Source organism: Melopsittacus undulatus, chromosome 3 (assembly GCF_012275295.1).
Source record: "Melopsittacus undulatus isolate bMelUnd1 chromosome 3, bMelUnd1.mat.Z, whole genome shotgun sequence".
In the NCBI taxonomy this organism is placed as follows: Eukaryota; Metazoa; Chordata; class Aves; order Psittaciformes; family Psittaculidae; genus Melopsittacus; species Melopsittacus undulatus.
The window spans coordinates 15574959-15595951 of NC_047529.1; the positions used below are offsets into that span (position 1 = coordinate 15574959).

General features: G+C 41.1%; 1 protein-coding gene across 2 annotated transcripts in view; it reads left to right on the top strand.

Moving 5' to 3' along the window:
• MSRA (methionine sulfoxide reductase A) overlaps positions 1–20993 on the top strand; it is a 279293-nt gene extending 258300 nt beyond the window's left edge. For both annotated transcript variants that reach the window (XM_034060935.1, XM_034060936.1), the window contains one exon: positions 20157–20993. In XM_034060935.1, coding sequence (XP_033916826.1) covers positions 20157–20321 — 165 coding nt within the window. In that variant the 3' untranslated portion in view covers positions 20322–20993. The remainder of the gene's footprint in view (positions 1–20156) is intronic.

A 20993-nucleotide genomic window follows, 5' to 3' on the forward strand; every position in this document is an offset into this window, starting at 1 on the left:
TATTCTCTGGAGATGGATATCTGTTGACATGGACTGTGGAGTGGACCATTCTCCTAAGTTCAGGTTATGCAGGATGTCCTTAGCGTGTAGCTGTTGAGACATCTCTTCTAGAGAAGTGGAGCCATCCCCCCAAAAGCCACCTTCTACTATCTACATTAAAGAAGAATGTTATATTAAAAAAAAATGTTCACTCCTAAACTAATGAATGGGCGAAAGAGAAGAGTTTACTTCCAATCTCCGTTTTGCAGGTGGAGCTGGATGCTCCCCATTTTAGGGATGTCTGACAATTGCTCTCAGAAGTCCCTTCATCAGTTTATTGATACTGTAGCAAACATTAATTTGGGGGGTGAAATTTTCCATGCCAGTTTTGTGCCTCCTCAGACTGATATTTTTAAAGATCCAGCCAAAACTGTTCAGAGCAGGAAGCTGCAGAAAACCACGTTGCTTTCAATACTAAAATATTTCTCCCTGCCTGTCTATGAGGAGCCCTGGTACCTCCCTGCTGCAGAGCAGAGATTCAGTAAGGGGGCGTCTCATGCGCATGTTCTGCCTTTTTTTGATCTCCCTGTGGAAATTTTCTTCACCTTTCTCAATTTACAGGCATTTAAAAAAAAAATGTCACAGCATTTAACAGCTGAAGCCTTCCAGAGATGCTGTGGGGTAAGTGTCATGCTGCTCTCCCTGCACATGCCCCATTGCTGCAGCGTGCTTTCCACTGACTCCAAAGCAACAGGGATGCTCCTCACCATCGCGGATGATCTTTGCTCTTTGCAAATTTGGGAGCTGGCTTCTCCTGGGATTTTAAAGCAATGGCACCCATGCAATGAGGAGGAGCAAGCTGGCTGGCTAGAAGGCAAAAATGAAAAAATCATATCTTAAAGAGGGAAAGAAAGAAGAAGGCTGGACAGAGAGAGGAAAACAAGGGAGCTAATGGGATTAAAAATTATTTGGGGCTGTTCAGACACATCGGAGAGGGGCATGAGACAAGGAGCCTGATGGGAGGTACCTGAGTCTGGAGTCTAAAGAGCTTGGTGAGGATCTGACAGAGAAAGGATTCAGAGAGAAATCAAAACCACTTGATGATGTGAGGGAGAGGCATAGCCCAAATGTAATTCCCATTGCTTAGCCCAGGTACTGTTTCTAACACCACTAGCCAGCACAGCACCTATATAAAGGCTGACTCACGGGCTACACTATATACAGCTACAGCATTTCAGATTTGAGGTCCTATACACTATACCTCCTTATTTCCCAGTGAACACACAGCTTTAAATACAACAGCCATGTTAAACTCACCAGAACAAAATGCTTGATGCTAGATTTTAGCAGCCCAGCAAGCCAAGTGAACATCCACTTCTGCAGCGTCAGGTATTAGAAAGGAGCAAGACATACACACTTTTAGAGAAGAAAAAGAAAGGAAATCAAGCTGCTTTCATGTGTTCTTTGTAATTATTTTCCCCCTGTTGTTCAGAATTCAAGTAAAAAAAATAAAAGAAAAGGAAAAGAGAAAAAAAAAAAAGAGGGCTCTAACATTTACTGGCAGTAATCATTTCACCATCTGCTCAGGCGTGCTGCTTCCAGAACACACGTTCTCAGCTGCTGAGCAGTCAGCTCTCCGCTCCCCTTCCTTTCGGAGACAGGGATGCCAGCAGTTCCTAAACTGTAACAGCATGAACAAGGCTTTTTTTCTTTTGCTTTTTTTTTTTCCTCCTCTTTTTTTTCCCTTTCAGTCACTGGAATTTTTTTGAAAAGGCAGGAGAGTTTGGACTTTTCACCAGATTGTTTCAAAGACTGAGCTCTTCCCGATTTGACAGTTCTTCATCTGAGTTCGTGCAAGTGGTAAAAATGTGGAGAATACTAATATCTTAGTATTTTGGGGTACCCCAAGCAGGTTTGCTGGGTAGAAGAGATCCACTCGTGCTTGGGCTGCTCTCAAAAATGAATTAAGCCTGTGTTTCTTTAGCTGTATCTAGGGGAAGGCTTTCATGGTCGGGTATTCTCATGCCTGGGCACAGACACCTTTGATTTCTGCTCTCACGTACTGTAACACTGAGCTCAGCACACCTCCTTCTAATGGCTTCTTCCTGTTCTCTTCTACATGCTAAACCAGCACTGGGCTGCTCAGCATCCCAGTCTCCTCTCTGACAGCCCAAACCAAGCAGTGAATTGCAGCATATAAAACAGGAGGTAAGCCTTACTACCAAAAGGTCTTTGTTGGCTAAAAGGAACTAGGACAGCCGGAGTTACCCTCTCTGCATGCTCCTGCATCTTTGCCCTTTGGCTAGTGGTGCGCAGAAGCACTTAAGTAAATATACGACTAATTTAGAGGCAGAGGGTAACATTAATTAGCTCATCTTGTCCTTGAATATTTCTGTGTCACTGAGTCCCTAATCTATGGCTCTTGCATTTTCTGTTGTTGTTTCTCATGGCAATAATAACCCGCGATCTCAGTTTGTATATTTGAATTCAAAATGGAAAAACATCCATCAGTGAAAGACCCTATTCAATTCTTCCACTCTATAACCAGCGCTTTACAAAGAAATGAGCCAGAGTGAATTCAGAGCCCATTAGGCATGTCCCAGGAGGCATGAATCTATATGCTTACAGATGTACTTACAGATATAAATCTGCATTAAGAAAAAAAATCCTGCTTGACCAAAGGTATTTGTTCTAAACCACACGATTTAAAGTGCAGCATTGAACGGAGAAATGACTCTGCAGGATGGCTTTGTGTGATTTTATGTATGTTTCATTGCACGAAGATCAAATTTATTCCTTTACAAGCAGAAGAAATGTTATTTCTCTATCAGCCTCCCATATGTGCTCTTGTTTCAATATCCCAAGCTGAATGGTTGTTTTCCCATCCAGAAATCAGGGGATTTTTTTGATCAGCATTTAATCCAACTGAACTGTAATGCAGATTGCAGAGGTTGGAGCCTCAAAAACGCTTTGGGAATGTCCCTTGTTTCTCAAGACAGTGTCTGTGTGCATTAGCCTTAGTTGGTGTGTTATTTTCACCTTTGAGCACACTGTGACACTTAGTGTAGTTCTTTGCTGCCATTTAAGAAAATATCAGTCTCTGAGATTGAGTAAATTGAACATGCTATTTATAAAAAGGTTATGTAAGGCAAATATTTATCATTCTAGAGCCACAAAGATGATTAAGGGAGTGGAACACCTCCCTTATGAGGAGAGGCTGAGAGAGCTGGGTCTCTTTAGCTTGGAGAAGAGGAGACTGAGGGGTGACCTCATCAGTGTTTACAAATATGTAAAGGGTGGGTGTCAGGATGATGGAGCTAGGCTTTTGTCAGTGATATCCAGTGATAGGACAAGGGGCAATGGGTGTAAACTGGAGCATAGGAGGTTCCATGTTAACATCAGGAAGAACTTTACTGTAAGAGTGACAGAGCACTGGAACAGGTTGCCCAGGGGGGTTGTGGAGTCTCCTGCGTTGGAGATATTCAAGGCCCGCCTGAACAAGTTCCTGTGTGATGTACTCTAGGTTACCCTGCTCTTGCAGGGGGGTTGGACTAGATGATCTTTCGAGGTCCCTTCCAACCCTTGGGATTCTGTGATTCTGTGATTCTCATAGCACAGATGGCAACACAGGGCAAATCAGAAGATGGACAGATAGGTAAAAGGGGTTGAAAGGACAAGAAATGGTTGCTAAAGAACCGAAGGAAGCAGGGAAAAGAGGAAAAGAGAAAAAGGGAAGCTATTTGGGCCTGAAAGAACTCCTAAATATCAGTGCCTATTGCAAATTTTCCCTGTCCAAGGGAAAACCATCCATTGACTTCCTGGTGCTGTTACCTAGATGTAGACATGAGCTTCTTACAGTGCTATATACCTCCCCCAATGATTATTAGATGTAGCACTGTGTAGTAAAGAGGAACAGGAAAATCCCCTGCAGTCTTGCTGACTTTAAGGTCAAAAGATCTTTTACGCCCTGGGATGAACAGATTCTGGCCACTTCCATAAGGTGCATGGCTGTGTCACACAGGCTATGTAAGACAAGCTCAGCTATGGTGCACCAAGGTTGCACTCACTAGCTGAAGAAGGTTAGACAGCAGCTCTTAAAGGGGGCATGCAAGAAAGCTGGAAAGGGGCATTTTACAAGGGCATGTTGGGATAGGACAAGGGGGAATGGCTGTAAACTGGAAAACAGGAGATCTAGGTTAGATACAAGAAGGAAGTTCTTCCCTGTAAGGGTGATGAGGTTCTGGTACAGGTTGCCCAGAGAATCTGTGGCTGCTCCATCCCTGGAAGTGTTCAAGGCGAGGTGGGATGGCGCTTGGAGCAACCTGATCTAATGAAAGGTGTCCGTGCCTGTGGCAAGGGGTTGGAATTGGATGAGCCTTAAGGTCCCTTCCAACCCAAACTGTTCTGTAATTTTATAAAACTCTCTGCTTGGGAGTTTGGGAGAGAACAAACTGAATGACTTTATTCCTTAACCATGGATTAAGGGCAGCAGATTTGAGACCATCCATGGTGTGCAGCATGGTGGGAGAGGCCATGGTGACTTGTGATCTTGGATATAACACTTGGAAGAGTATGGAAATGTTTTAATGTGTCACTCCTGCCCACTTGTTGCTGCCTATATGGTAGGACCCCTATTGCTTCCCCTGGAGAAATGACAGCCTGGCAGGGTTGGCATCTGTTGGTGCCTATAGCTTTGATCACAGCAAGCACTTGGACCAAGCTCCTTCATTTCCTTCTTGTAAAACCCTCAGAGGACCCACACTGAGATGGATGTAAAGAGGCAGCAAAAGGGAAGCAGTTGTTCTCGAAAGGAAGGAGTCAAGGGGTGTTGCTAACACTGCGATTCCTCAAGCAACGTGTCCTGATGCAGCCTGCCATGCCAAGAGAGGCACTGAGCCATGCACAGCACCTCCAAATGGTCTGTTAGCTTTCTCTGGGCTCTTGCTTCAAAAATAAAAAAGGAAAAGGCAGGGAAGAGGGCAGAGATCCTAATGGAAGCTGGGGAAGTGTTTCGGGGTGCAGTGGCGGGAGCCCCATCTCTTCTCTCTACTTGCCATAATAACCTAAATGAACAGTTTTGAGATTTCATAATGCTAGCCACTTCCTAATTAGGACAAGCTTAAAAAGGACCACTTGGCATCCTTCTTGGTGAGAGCCATGTGCTACCTGCAGCAGGCCAACTCCAAAATGAAACTGATTTTTCTCTTACCTACATTCTGCATTCAAGCAGCTGCTCCTAACAGGTGCTTGCTCTCTTCCTAGCAGATGGTGACAAAGAAATGGGTTTGTTGGCAGGTTTTGCCACAAAGCAGCCTTCTTATCACACATATTGATGTGTATACAAACATACATGCGTGCTATCAGGCTTTTGGTTTAAAAAGTGATTCTCCTTCTGATATAAGGTCAGTCACGCAGTGAGAGTGGTGCGTACTTCTGTCTTTTGTTGCCTGCGTCTGAAGGCATTTGTGACTTAGCTGCCACATCAAAACCCTGGGAAACATTTGCCCATTAGTTCAAGTCTTCTGCTGTAGCTAAAGGACCATGTGGTAGGAGGAATATGTAATGTTAGACTGCATACCTCCATATTTATCAGTACATCTTTAATAGTTTGACCTAGCTTAAATAACAGTGAACTAGAAAGCCAGCAGGTTTTAAAGGGGACTACCCTGACGGTTTTCTTTGCTATTGTTAGGGTAATATTAATAGAAAGGCAGAAAACAAATGATCTTCATCCTTAAATAAAACAATGAACTGAAAATTTACAGTTGAGGAAAGAGATAGCAATATATTTGAACAAAAAATATAACTGCATAGCTGATCTTATCACTTGGATATGCACCCAGGCCTCTGAGTACTGAAATGTGTTCAAAGCTGCCTTGGGGAAGTACACAGAGAGATCATTTGTTCTGTATTCATCACCTGAAGAGAGGCAGCTGTCAAACAAATCCTTATATCCCGTTTTGTTCTTGGCCTGTTAACTCTGATTCCTACTCCCAGATTTTGCCTGGTGAGGGCTGTAAATTTGACAAAATGGTGCAAAGCAATGCCAGGTTCAGAGGACTGTGGCATCACCCAAAAGACCTTTCCTACTTCTATTTCTTTACCGTGCAAGTAGCACCAGGAAGACCCAATACTCGCTCTGTTTTGCTGTTCATTTTAAAGAAACAGCCTGAGCCAAGAGAACCAGATGAGGATGACATCTGGCTATCAAACCTCTGCCAAGTCACTGCTGTTCTGTAGCTGGCAGGAAGATGATGTGCTGCAAATGCCAGGTTCTCGCTGAAATGTAAAGTGCATTCCCTGCATTTTCTTTGCTTCCTATCCATCCACAATCAGTTCGGTATTTTGTTTTACTAATGGCCAAATTCAGATCTCCTTTCCAGATGCATAAACGCATTTCATTAATGCTGGGAGGTTTATACATTGAGTGGAATTTGACTCTGAAGTCCAAGATAGTCTTGTATTTTCTAAGCTTACTGACAAATTAACTTGTTAACTGTGAATCTTGTTGAAACATCCAAGCCTCTCCTGTGGGGTATGTTTGTAGTGAGCATTGCTAATTACGTATATGAGAGCAGTTTGTATCTAGACTCTTCCAGGAGTAGGTAAGAGCCTGGGGCAGACGAATAAGCTGAAGAAGCTCTGGAGATCTCCTTCACTGCTATTTTTCTGTAAACATAAGGTGCCCCTCTTTAATAAGAAATCACTATAGCTTGTGAAAATAGCACTGTAGCTTGTGAAAGAAAACTGTGGATTTAAAAGATAGATAGCTCACAAGCCCCCCTGTACACAAAATTGCTCTCTCTTGTGCTCAGAAGCAGTCTGATCAGAGCTACATAGAGGAAGCTCATTCAAAGATGGTGTGTGAAGGAGCTGAAGCTGTAGCAATTGCCCCATTTTCTTAGGAATGTTCTTTGTTTTCACCCCTCCCCACATGCTGCCATACTCTCAGGGTTTTTGGCAGCTGCAGAGGGGCATGAAATAACTATGCTGGCTTTGCAGCTGATGTTCTGGCCAAGTGCATTTTTCCCTTCTTCTGCTAAAATAGTTTTGCTGCAGGCACAAGTAACCAGTTTTCAAAACTGTAGAAGTAATTGTATTAAATATTTTATGCACAGAGCTTGGGCTGTTGAAGTGAACTTGCTTTGCAAAGGGTGGAGGTCTTATTTCTGTTTCTCTAGTCAGCATCCAAAGTTTGACTTCTTTGCCACATATTTGTGTATTTAAGGAGTACCATTACGCTTTCAGTCCATGGGCTTGTAAGCAGAAGCGGTCTGCTTTTGAATTTACTTACACAAGAGGTGGATATTAGTGACCGAAGAATAACCCAGATCTTTTAGATTTTCTTTGGTGAACCAGCTTGCTATGAAAATGAAGTCTATGCCAAAATCTTCACCAGAGTCTGTAGATGGATAAGAATTAGATTTTGCTTTTCCTAGATAGCTTTCATGGTGGTGGTTTCAGAGGAATGTATGTTTGGATGTGGAACTATCAAGGTGATGCCAAGTGACAATGGGTTTAGTAGCTTCTCTTTGATCCCGGCTATATCCATTTCCCTTTAATACTTTATCAGGTTAACAGGAATCTGGTTTGTTACATGGGCTGACTGATGGATTTTAACTCTGTTGTCTGATGCACATGTGTCATGGTGACATTCATGATATAGTGGAGAGGCATCTTCTGTCCTTCAGATGCCACTCTGGTAACTTGCATACATGCAGTTCACTACAATAAAGAGAAAGCATATGGTTGACGGCATTACCCTACCTTCTGCACTGAAATCAGTTGGTTTCAGCGTCAGATAAGCCAACCCAAACTGATCTGTATGGAAATACTCCAGCATTGTACATGTTTATTCAAAAGGTGTTTTCAGCTACTGGCTCCAGTATAGATCTCTCACAGAGCAAATTCAAACAGTAACAATATTTTTTAACTTCATCAAAAGTTGCCCTCTATCTATGCCATAGCAATAAGTTAGAGAGTATTTTTAATTAATCAAATTTGATTGAAGAGTTGTCTAATATGGGGGGATCATTGCATTGAAAGGTACATACAGATACCGTAACTTGAATTATGCTCTGTGCAGCATAACTGCTTAACTTGGAGTATCATTCTGAATATCTAACTGAATCTATGTCTCTTTAGATTCTGCCCTTATCAATGATCATAATGCATTCTTCTGTGTAAATAAACTGTTTAACTCATGGAACTGTCATGGTAGTATGGTCTATTTGTACCTACACAAAAAAATAAATTGCTTGATATTATCCCAGTATTTGAGAGTAAAACTTTTTTTTTTTTTTCCAGAAAAGATAGCAAATAGCTAATTCAGGTTTCCAAAAAGCATGTGTACTAGTATCATTACTCAGAAGCTTAACCAACCTGAAAGCAAATGCTAAATGATCCGGATCTTAGCCTTATTAAGCTCTCATGTTTTCTACCACTTAAAAGCCTATCAAAAACCTAAAGATCTGGGTAAATGAGATTTTCTGGAAGACAAGCTTTAAAGTTTACCTTCTTCTCTTTTCAAACAAGAAGGCAATGCCTCTATTTACATGCCGTTTCTGGAACTCAAATGGAGCGAATACATCACTGCTGCAGTGTTTCATGGAACATCCTTTGTTTATTCACACTGTGCCACTTTTAAACTTCAGATGTAAACAACAAAGGCTTCTTTGTATTTCACACTATCTCATACTCACTACCTTCTGAAGTCCAAAGCCAAAACACTGTGGAATTTTACCCTCCTCACACTTTCTTCTGCTTGTCGGATGCGTTCTTGCAGCCTTTTCTATTTATAGTAGCTGCAAAACTACTTATCCTCTGATTAAAACATGCTCTGTTTATTTCTTCTTGACTTCTCAGTCCTTGGTATTGCTTGAATTGTATTCTCTGGTAACCATTTCAAATATAATTTTAGTAGTAATTATGCATTTGTCATCCTGAAAGTTCCAAATTGCTTAAAGTGGTTGACCTGTCTGTGATCTGTTACACATATGAAAAATTCAGAAAATATTCCACCAAGCTCAGTTGGTCAGACAGAAGTTAAAAAGACCCTGGCTAGAAATGCAGCAGCTGTCTGACAGCACATGCTTTACCATAGAGAGGTATGGATTCCATTTCAAGCCAAAGTAGGTGTATTAGTAGGAATTTTAACAGAACTCTAGCTGCACTGATCCTTGAGGTCTGCTACTGAGAAGTCCCTCCTGCCTTTCTCACCATGAAGAAGGACCTCAGTTTATGTTTCATTTGACATGCAATGGGTCAGGCTGTGTATGGTGTCTTCATCAATCTCATGCCGGATCCTTACCTTCTCTATTTGTTGGTGCCTGGGGGAGGTAGCCAAGGCTCTTTGCTTCTCTTATATCATTCTGTGCTTATCTTATGCGAAAGACAAGGACAGACTACCCAGGCATTTTTGAACACTTTGCTGTGCTGTGTTGCATACATTCCTTGCCTATATCTATAGTATAAATGAAACCATACTTCTAAATAAAACCAGAGTAACATGGTGTTGATTTTTTCATTTCCCAAGGACATCCTTTAGAACCCCCTCTCCTTAAGCTGCACTTGAGCACAAGATGCATCTTATGAGTTCATCCATTGAATACTGTGTTCAGTTTTGGGACCTTCACTACAACACAGACACTGAGGCTCCTGAGCATGTCCAGAGAATGGCAGTACAGCTGGTGAACCCAGCTTCAATTGGGCTTTGAGCAACCTGGTCTAGTGGAAAGTGTCCCTGTCCATGACAGGGGGGTGGAACTGGATGATCTTTAAGGTCCCTTCCAACCAATACCATTCTATGATTTGCTGATGATATGATTCTACGAAGGTCTGGAGCACAATTCTCCAGAGGAGAGACTGAAGGAACTGGGGTTGTTTAGCCTGGGAAAAGAAGACTCGGGGGAGACCTTGTCACTCTCAAGTACCTGAAAGGAGGTTGTAGCAAGGTGACAGCCAGTCTCTTCTCCAAATAACAAGCAATAGAACAAGAGGAAATGGCCTCAGTTTGACCCAGGGGAGGTTTAGATTGGATATTAGGAAAAATTTCTTCCCCAAAAGGTATGTCAAGCACTGGAACTGAAAACCCAGGAAGTGGTGAAGTCATCATCCCTGGAAGTATTTAAAAGAGGTGTAGATGTGGTGTCTAAGGACATGGTTTAGTGGTGGACATGGCAATGCTTGATTAATGGTTGGACTTGACGATCATTAAAGTCTTTTCCAACATAAATGATTCTATGATTCTGTTTGGGTATTTAAGGTATAGCATAACTAATAATTCTGCTGTAAATTGTTAGGAGTGTTAGGTCCCTGTTTCATCCCTCTGAGATCTTTTTTTATATAAGGAAACAGCAATATAGACTTAAAAAGACTTCAATGGTGACAGCATTTTTTGTTTAGTAGGTGTCTAGTGATAAGTGTTCAAGGTGAGTAATTCTCCACTCCATTGTACACTCTTGTGGCTGCGAAAGTTTGGTTAACAAGCAGTATTGACAAAATCCCTTTGGCTTCAATATGTCCAGAGTTTCCCTTGAGGTCTCAGCTTACTTAGGGGCTCTGACGCACATTGTATCATGACTTTCTTAATATTTGTGTCAATGGTAGCAAGTAGAGCCTACTACTTTGGTCAGGCTCCTCATTGTGCCAAGTGGTGCACGTATGGTCATTGTAAGAATCAGTGAATGCCCTGCAGAGTGGGAATACAAAAGGAAGAGTAGCATTAGTGCCATTTTAAAGAATAAGAAATAGAAGCAGAAAGAGAGATAGGGAGTACTTGTTTTGCTGAAAGTCACCGGAACCGTCAGAGACCAGCTGGGTGATAGTACTGCTGCTGTAGGAAGTAGGCTCAGGGCTTTCACCACAAACAACTCTATCTTCTGAAGATGGTGGACAGCACAGTGCAAATCATCTCCCAGCTTTTTGGGAATGAGATGGTTTAGGACTACCCAATAATTGCCATGAGAGGCTGAAAAGAAAAACAGAGCTTGCTGGGGCAAAATAAGTGGCAGAGATGACAGGTTGCCCAACAATTTCCATTATAAGGATCTTTCAGATATTCCAGTATATCAATTTTTGTGATTTCAGAAGTAAATATTCATGCTTGGCCTCTGTCTGAAAGTCTTTTCCTCCAATCACAACAGAAATAATTTCTGGATTTTTTTGGGGTGAGTATAGGGAAAGATAAATTGTTTATTCCTCTTAAAAATTCACATATTTTCCCGAGAAACTGTCATGCTTATATATTGTGGTACAAATACTTGATATAAATCCAGTGTTGACTATAGTAAGAAAAATAAAATTATGTCAATGTAACAGTAGAGCTGAACTGAGCCCTCTTCGCTAAATATATGAAATTAACATTCTTACTTCTACACTGCAGCTCCCTGAATGAAAAATAATTGGAGTGACTTCCAATTATTGCAAAAGATATGTACACAAGGGAGTACCTTGCATTGCACAAGCTAGTCTGCATTTTGCTACAAAGCATTATTCAGAGATAACAGAGCTAATGGATGTGGTAAAGTCTTGTCAACACAGTATTTATATGTGGAGTGTTTTCTTCTGCTCACAGGTACCATGATTTGCCTCGTCTTACCATTACATTGCTTATGGACCCAATTTAGCACCTCAGAGTTGTTCAGGACTGCATCATGTGGAGAAACACATGGTGAGGCAATGAAACAGGTTGCCCAAGGACCTTGTGAATGCCCCATCCCTGGCAGTGTTCAAGGCCAGGTTGCATAGAGCCTTGGGTGACATGGGCTAGTGGAAGGTGTCCCTGCCCGTGGTAGGGAGTTGGAACTGGATGATCTTAGGGTGCTTTACAACCCAAACTATTCTATGATACTGGTTTTGGTCTGCAACAGCTTGGAAGATGCTGCACTAAGCTTCACTGCTCCATGTGTGGGTTGTTATCAGTGGCCCCATCTCAAGTTGGACCTGGCCATTTTTCATTTCAGGAATATGAGAGTAATGGATGAGTGCTTAGTGAAGAACAGACTGCTGTCTCAAACCACGGAATAGATTTTAGCTTTAGATCACTGAAAGTCAGAACAGGGCATATCTTTTCTTAGCCATCATAAATTATCCATGCAGGATGTACAGTAAAAGGCTGTTTGGCTGCCTTAAAGTTGGCTACACAAACAGAATTTCCATCTCTTTCAATGGCTCCTTCAACACCTAATTAGTTCCCAGATGCTAGTTGAGCAAGATGTCTTTTATCTTTGCTAATGTTATCTTCCTATACCTCCTAAATGCTCCCTGGTGCCATTCTTCACTTTCATCTTTCCTCCCTCAAGAGAAAGCAGGATGGGTGTTCAGGAAGCTCTACTCTGAAGGTCAAGCTTGTAAAGACTGTGGGTCAAGTTGATCCTGTTATACCAGTCAGTATCTGGGGCAAAAGCTTTGAATCCAGAATTAGATTGATATGATGGATAGCAGGACAAAATTCCTTTCTATGCATGTTCATATGATCAGTATCCAAAAGGAAGAAATAGAATTGCAGATTTTATTTTGCTGTCAGTTCTATTAAATGCAATTTAGGACAAATTCAATGTTCATCTTTTCCCATTGCTAGAAGGTACAAAGAGGTCTGTCTGTATAAATCTGCCATTTCATCTGGCACAGCTGATTGTTGTGGGCAACAAGGAAGTACACTCAGATGTAAAATAGTAGGAAATATCAGACTAACCGCACTCCTGATCCTTCCTAGACCCTCTGAGCATAACCACTTGGGGCCTCAGATATGTTAATAGCTAGGCTATCGGCCAACTGTAATTTACCTTGGCAGGTCTGATTTATATCCAAGCCCAGTAATTCTTTCCCCTCTGGCAGGAAGGAGTGACCAAACAGCCTCTTTCAAGCTAAGTATTTAAGAGGAAAGCATTTCAGAGTAAACAGATCTTCAAACCAATGGAATAAACTATATGTGTACGTTCAGCTTTCCCCTAAGGCTCATGAAGCTGTGTCTCTAGTTAGGTTCAGTTTACTCCATTCATGTGATGTGCTCTATTGCATGTGTGGGTTTTGTCAATAGGCAGAAGCTCCAAGAAAGTCAGTTATGCAGTTTATACATGAGAATAAAAATTCTTCAGCTTAGATTTTGCACCACCATCTTTTAAGTTTCTATTGTACTTCCTTCTTATCTGCATTTTCTCTGTGCCACACTGGAAGAATGCGCTTTCATGAACAATTCCAGCAGGCCCATGTAACACTATTTTTCCTCTTTGATTAGGTTATGTGTAGTCCCTGCAGGATATTTGTGTCTTCAGGTTTACAATATAGTCACATAGCAGCTTGTTTTCTACCACAGTGAAGACCAAAGAAAGCAGTAAATTCAGTATTTTTCACCATTTCTGCTCTTAGATCCATATGCCCACACTATGAAGGATGCAGAATTTATACCAACATAATTCCATCATTCCCAGTTTCAATTTTACCCAGTCTGGGGCAGGCATGCTGCAAAGTGAGTTCTGAAACTTGATAGCTTCCTTGCAAGGATATTAATAATGCTTAGAAATGATGTAGCACTCCAAAATTGTGTGCAGGCATTAGCTAATTATGTAGTACTCCAAAGCCCAGTGCAAAACATTAGCTAATCAATTCTTGCAATACCTATCAAATATACCAATATCATTGAATCCCCTGTGCAGTGAGGTAACTGGAAACAGAACAAAGCAGAGTTCTGTCCCAGGCCATGCTGCTGTCCAGTGCAGTAGCTAGGGTTGGACTTAAATGACTTGCCAGCCACTGCTCCCACTTTTTCCGTGTCAGGATCCTTCTTCCCGTCATGAACACACAATTTCCAAAAGAGGTCACCTACATGAATGCGAATGGGGATTTTACCAGCACACATGATTTCAGCCCATTCCAGGGCTTTGTACAGGTCAGTGGCATCAAGCAGTTTGGAAAAGCCTACATCAGTAAGTGACACAGAGAAGTGTTCAGAGAAGACTGGATGCCTCACACAAATTGGATATTAATATTTGCTAAAATAACAGTTGAATGTTTCCCAGTGAGGTGCTCCAGCCATCTGAAGGCAGCACAAAGGAGGCAATTCATTGAGTTTTGATACTGCAGAGCAGGTGGTCTTGCAGGGAAGGAGAGGCATGTCTATATGACACTTTGCAAATGAAGGAGAAAATGAAACATTTTTAATTGCCCATTATTAAGGCCTCACGCTACTCATTGTGTTAGTTCCTCTGGATCATAGTTAGGTACTCTGGACCAAGTGAGCATGGATTGATGAATTTCTGCTCCCAAGCCTGCCAGCAACTGCTCTACCAACTTGGCAAAGTCAGTTAATGTGTTTTCCAGTTAAAAATATCACAGTAATCATGCATCTAGGATGTACACATAGTCCCATCCTACAGAGGATCAAGCCTGTGGTACTTTCAGTATCAGTGATTTTAGGGGGGCCATTTGAAATGGAGTAGCTTCATGTAGCTTGCTAAGACATGACACAAACTGGAAATCGCAGCAGCCAGAGTACAAGCTGTAAACTTGCTTTTAAAATGTGTATTTGATCAACACAAATGATGCTATTTTTATTAAAAGCCACAAAATGCTTGGAGCAAATTAATACTCTGCTACTTCATTAATGACTCTGCTCCAAAAATTAAATTGTTTTATTTACCAAAACCAATTTTAAAGCCTTTTTTTTTTTTTGGTCAGATTTTGAAGTGAATTTAACCCCTTCTCTAAACTTGCATGAATCATGCATTTTTAGCACAACATATCAAAGTGTTAGTGGCTTCCAGCCTGTTTCTACAAATATTTGGGGGTACAAGGGAATCATGCTTATCTGGCACTGTTCATTCCGAATTCTTAGGGCACTTTACAAGTATTAGCTAATTCCTTGTGAATATAAACAAGGAGCCAAACACCTTGAATATGTTTTTGCCATGCTGTAATGTCAAATGATTAAATATTTTGACATACTTTGGCTCAATATAATCAGCTGGCTACAAAAAGCTGAAGCAGCAATTACTGTCAGTTCAGAGGGCAGTAGCAAATCAAAGTGAAGAAATATCGCATGCCAGGATTGCTTGGGAGTAAGTGAATAGCAACCTTCTGAGGTTACACTGGTTTGGTTTATTCCTTGGCAGCCTACCATAAAATCTCCCCTGTTGAGGACAGCATTTCATCTCACCTAGCATAACTGAAGTGAATTGGTGCCAGTGGAACAAACTGATTTCAATAACATACAGAGCTCTGCTGTGTTCCAGTGACCTAGTACAGGGCCTTCAAGTTAGAAAGCGAAAACATCTATGGGATGATACCATCTCTAAATGGCTTAAAATCTTTCTAGCTGCATCTACATGCCATGGGACCCCTCACTACAGCAGAGAAGGAGCTAGTAGCACTAGCTGCTTAATGGCCCAGTACCTCTGGTGAAAGTGCTCTAAAAAGAGCCTTGGTGCACACCTCCAGTCTTGGTGCCACCAGAAGGAAAACTACTTCTTCCCAGTATGTGCTGTGCAAGTCCAAATACAGAGGCAAATCTGCATCTAAAATAATTGCTCCAGTTCCCTGATTAACTAATATCTTTTCCTTAGGATAGCTGAGCATTTTAATGTTCAGTTCTGGAGACAAACCATCTGCAAAGCTCAAGTTGTCCATGAAGGACATGACACAATTAATACAAGAGCAGAAAGCTATGTAATTCCTGAAGTCTATGTCCACAGCTGAGGAATTTGGGGGGTTCCCTGCAGCAGGTAATAGTTGCAGTTTTAAGGACCTGTCTCAAGTTCAAGTTATAGCAAAAGAAGTTCAAACAAATCACTGAAATTAACAGCAGCAGGTCAGTGTAGTCAGGTGGTGGTCAGCTTTAGGTATGAATAGAAATAAAATTGGAAATTGCTTGCACACTAACATCGTGGATGAGCTGTGATTTAAATTGGAGTTTAAAAGCTTCTATATTTAAGGTATCTTCAAGATGATCCAGCAGAATTATAGGCAAGTTAGGTCTGATGTTTTATGCTGCAGATTGCTTGAGTTATCAGAAGTTAGCAGACACACATAGAATACGTGTTTCAGAGAAGAGCTGATGTGAGCAGAGAAAATTTGTGTCTTGCTCACATAATACAGTCTTTTGAAGAGACTGGGTGCATAAAAGCGAGCCAGGCACTCTAGAATAAGAAGAAAGTTTCTCTTCTGAATGAATACCTGGTTACAGATAGGAAATAAAAGACACAAATAGCTGGCCAGTTATTGCAGTGAAGGGAGATTGCCAGTTACTGCCTTCAGAACCTGTACAGTTCAATATGCTCATAAAAGAGCTGGAAAAGGGAGACTGATGTCAGTGATGTGCCAAAATCTGCTGATGTTATAGAGATATTCCAGGTAAGCAAAAGTAGACATGGCTACAGAAAGTTGCAGAAGAATCTGACAATATCAAATGTCTGGGCAGTAAGATAGCTGCTGAAACTCCATGTCAATAAAAGTCAAGTGCAGACACAATGATAGGGTTTAAATTAGCCCACGAAAGAGGTTCTGGCGTCATTGCAGATGGTTCTTTGAAAATGTCTGCTCAGTGCTCAGCAGAGGTCAGAAAGGCAAGTGGAATGCTAAGAATTGCTGGGAAAGAGATAGAGAATAAAAGAGAAAATGTAACTACACCACTGAATAAATCCGTGGAGATCTTGAATAGAGTGTAATTCCAGTCACCCCATCTCAATGAAGCAGTAAAATAGAAGTGGAAAAGGTGCAGGAAAGGGTGAGAGGTCTGACCTGAGTTGTGAAGCAGGGAGTCTAAGCCTGTGAAGCTTGCTGAAGAAATGAATGAGCAGGATTAAAGCAGAGGTGTAAAATCAAGATCGCTATGGAAAGAGTGAATAAGGCATTATTTTTTGCAGCAAAGGATGTAATAACATGGTCAGGCAAGCAGTTTAAAGCAAACAACAGGAAAAAAACTTTCACAGGCTATCATAAATTAGGAAACTCACCAACACAACATATTTTACATGGTAAAAGCAGAGGGGTTTTAAAATAGTAGCAGTACTAAGGTTCTCAGTGCTGGCTTCAACATCTTCCTGCTCTAGCACCTATCCAAACTGACCAAGCTGGCCATGTCTCCTCTGCCTTCTACACCTGGGTGAGATTTGAGTTCTGGTTTGGTTTGGTTTGGTCGCTCACCAGTAGAACCTTCCAGGTGTTTTGGACTGGATCATGATCAGCTAAAGGATCACTGTGATCTTCTAGTATGATCACTCCTATGACAAAAGCCATACAAATCCCTTGAATTAATTAATGAATTAATTCTCTGAAATGCAGTAGAATATTGGGGGTAAAAAGATCCAAAAGTGCTTAAAAAACACCCTCACTAAGTAAAAGGTCCCAAGGATTAATTACACTGTCTTTTATTTGGTTCTTCCTATTTCTGTATGCAAAAGCTGCAGTAGCCCTATTGGCTGCAGCATGAAAATGGGAGGTCACATCAGATGGCTCAGGAATTTTGAGACTGGACAACAGGACTAAATGCTAGAACAGGATCATCATCAAATTATACCTGCCTCGGCAGCAGGAAATCAATCAAGAATGGGATGATTTACACCTGCTGGCACCGGCACATTATGAACTTCATCATCTTTCCCAGTGATGTTTTTATCTTTGCATCGACACAGTCAGTGCAAGAAAAATATTTTCCCATTTAAAATCAAAACATTCAAGGTAGTGTTTGGCAGAGTGTTGGAGCCTGGGGTTCCCGCTGCTTCTGACAACAGTGTTGGTATCTTTTGCTAATGACCAAAGTGCAATATAATGAGTTGTCTTGGGCTTCTGCTTTATTCAGCGTGCAGTGTTTTAATAGGCTGTTAGTAGTTCTGAGAGGGATAAATGATGTTTATGCCCTCTTGTGGTACGTTATTGAACAGAATGGATTTTCTAACACAGAATTAGGCCAGTGATGGAAAGTCCCAGGTAAAAACCTGTAACAAATACTGTTTTGCACAGTAGAAAAATATCTATCCCTCCAGCAGCATCTTCATGACTCAGTTAAGGCTGGGGGAAGCCAATTTTACATACATTTACAGCAGCAAGTACATGAGTAATGCCCATGATGACAGAGTTTGTGCCATCTTTCTGGAGTGAAGATAATTTTAAAAGTGCTTTTCTTTGCTACGAAGTTTAGAAAGTAAGTGAAATGCTGCTTTCTAAAAGCAGTTCTGTTGATACTTTGTGTTAGTTGCTGCCAAGGAAATGTGATATATACACATACATATATACACCATTTTTATCTTCTTTGCTCACACATCTGATGGGTAAATAAACTGATTTCCTTAGGAAAAAGCCTGTCTCAAAGATGAAAAACACTGTTTGTAGTTTTCATGTAATTGTGTTTAATATGTAATTTTACAAGGGGAAATAAGACCAGATTACTGTGAAATTTGGCTTGTTATGCTGTTGTGTTCACATACAATGAATTAACTAGTCAACATCTTCCTAATCTGAGCTGAGAATTTAGGGGCTCCCCAGACAGGTCAGTCATGGATTTTGTGCCAATCTTACTGTTTCATTCCGGACTGAAAACTGAATACAGAAAAATGTAACCTCCAGGCAGTGAAATTACTAGAATAAATTAGACTAATGCTCTATAAAGTCCAGCAGCTGGTGTCAGGCTCTGGTCAGTACTTAGGTGTGCTGAGGCAGGGTCTAGAAAATGCTGTTGTGTGAAAACTGAAGACCTTTTAGTCTCAAATAATCACCTATTATTTGTTAGCTAATGGTGTGAGGAAGCATTGCTTCCAGTACATGTAATCTTTCTCTCTGGCCAGCCACCAAGTATATAGAAGACTACTGTAAAGATGAAGGGAATGATTTCTTTTCCACATCATCATGGATGTGGAAACCACAACAGTGGGTTTAAATGACAGCAGTGGCCTTAACTGGGCTGGGCTTTAGGAGAAACTCTCTACAGGACTTTAAATATTGGAATGGCCTCCTCGAGGAAACTGAATGATCTCCATCTCCAAAGATCTTTCAGAAGTGGTTAAATAAAAGTTTGCTGAAAATAAGGTGGATATTAGTTGCTGTATCGTGATGAAAGAAGTTGGACTTGATGTCTTACAATAGATCTACTAGCTCTGGTTTTGTGAGTCTGGGTGATGATTTCATTTGATTTTTTTTATCAGTATGATGACAGAACACATTTATCTGGTAATCTTAAATGCTGATGCTTGTTCTTAGTGTTGGTCTTGCTGTCAAGTTTGATTAATAGCAAGGCAATTCTATCTACATTCAGTACTTTAGAAGTATACTTTTCAACAGTAGTCTGACATCAGTTACAGTGTTTATTAGGTTATTGTGGACTTCAGTGAGCACAACTTATGTCCCCACTGAGATGAAAATTTGCTTCAAAATGTTGGTGCTTACCAGTTTCCTTAGAAAAGGACAATTCAATAGGTAAAACGTCATGGCAAGTCATGTTAAAATGAAATTCCTTCCATCAGAAGACTTTCAGGAGTTTCAAATTCAGTTAGGGGATATCAGAAAGACATTGGAGTCTAAAATCCCCACCTAATCTTTTCAAAGTGGTTATTGCTTCTGGTGCACATATTGGCAAATCTTCCAGAAATGAGCCATTATTTGCCTTAAAAATACCTTTCTGGTTATGATGGAACTGTTCTTTTTGAAGAATGGGTTTGTAGAAACTCCATGAAAAAGAGCACAGATGCTCTTATTTCTGGATGACATCAGCGAGGCCAAAATTTCACCCAGAGAGTCTTCTTGGCATAAGGATATTTGGGGTGGACAGTATATTTCAAAGCTAAGGCACCTGCCTGGTGAAGTTCTGAGACGCTGCAAGGCCACTGGCCAGGGCTGATTGAAGTGTGCTCTGCTGCCTTTCACATTTGCTTTCTACTTTTGTTGATGGCACCACATCCCTGCCTGGCGTGATTCAGGAGAGAACAAATGTGTGGCCATGGCAAATTAACAAATGAGCCATTAAAGCAGGAGGGTGCTCTGCCTCTTCTCACCAATGCCTGCTTTGGTGCCCACAATGTCTCCTAGCAAAATAACATGAGAGCAAGGATAAAGGGCTTTCAGAAATGCACCGCAAATGTGGTCCAAGTGCTGAGAAATCTCTGTGGCTCCTGCTGAGAGAAAACCTAACATCATTCATCAGCAGAGGAGACAGCAAACCACTAATGGCTTTCCATCATATTTCTTGACAGGTATTGACAGAGGGCGGTTTTGGTCCCATCACAACAGAAATCCGGGAGGCTCCAGAGTTTTATTACGCTGAAGATTACCATCAGCAGTACCTCAGTAAGAACCCTGGCGGATACTGCGGCCTCGGGGGAACAGGGCTTTCCTGCCCTATTGGGATCAAGAAATAGCTTGTGCTTACTCCACTGCCTCTGCTTTACTTTAGGGAATCTGAAAAAAGACCAGCAATCCTGATAGATATAGCACTCCTGCATCATTAGTGCATAAAGATTTGGGAACCTGTTGGGGTGGCTTTCCATAGTCTAAGCAGTTTCCCATTCACCAACATTAAATACCAAAGCAGAGATAGAAACTGCACCTGTTGGCAAATGCAGCTTCTTGCTCCATGCAGCTCATGAGTTTTCCTTGCAGTGTTGTAATCTGGAGAGAAATTTCTAAAAGTTTGGCTCAAAATGCTGTTAAAGGGATGAATTGGGATTTTGTGGCACCTGCTAAATGCTGTGCATAGCTAAGGCCTTCAGATACATTTGTTTGCTTGGGTTCATAAATTTGCTCATGTTATGAGAGCTTTGACATGGAGATATGGCTGGGCTCATCTTAACTATCACAAACCTGTAATCTGATGTCTTTGAGAATGGTGAATTTATAAGATCAGTGATTCTCTCACAATTAAATTTTCACAACATGTAATATCACCTATACTGCCTATCTTCTGAAATAATTTTAGTAAGAAAAAGTAAAAATTGTAATGTTCTTCCAAAAAGTGTATAAACACAAAAATAAATCTTTTTTTTTTTTCATTTCCTATGCTACAATAAATTACAAAAAAGAGAACAGAAAAA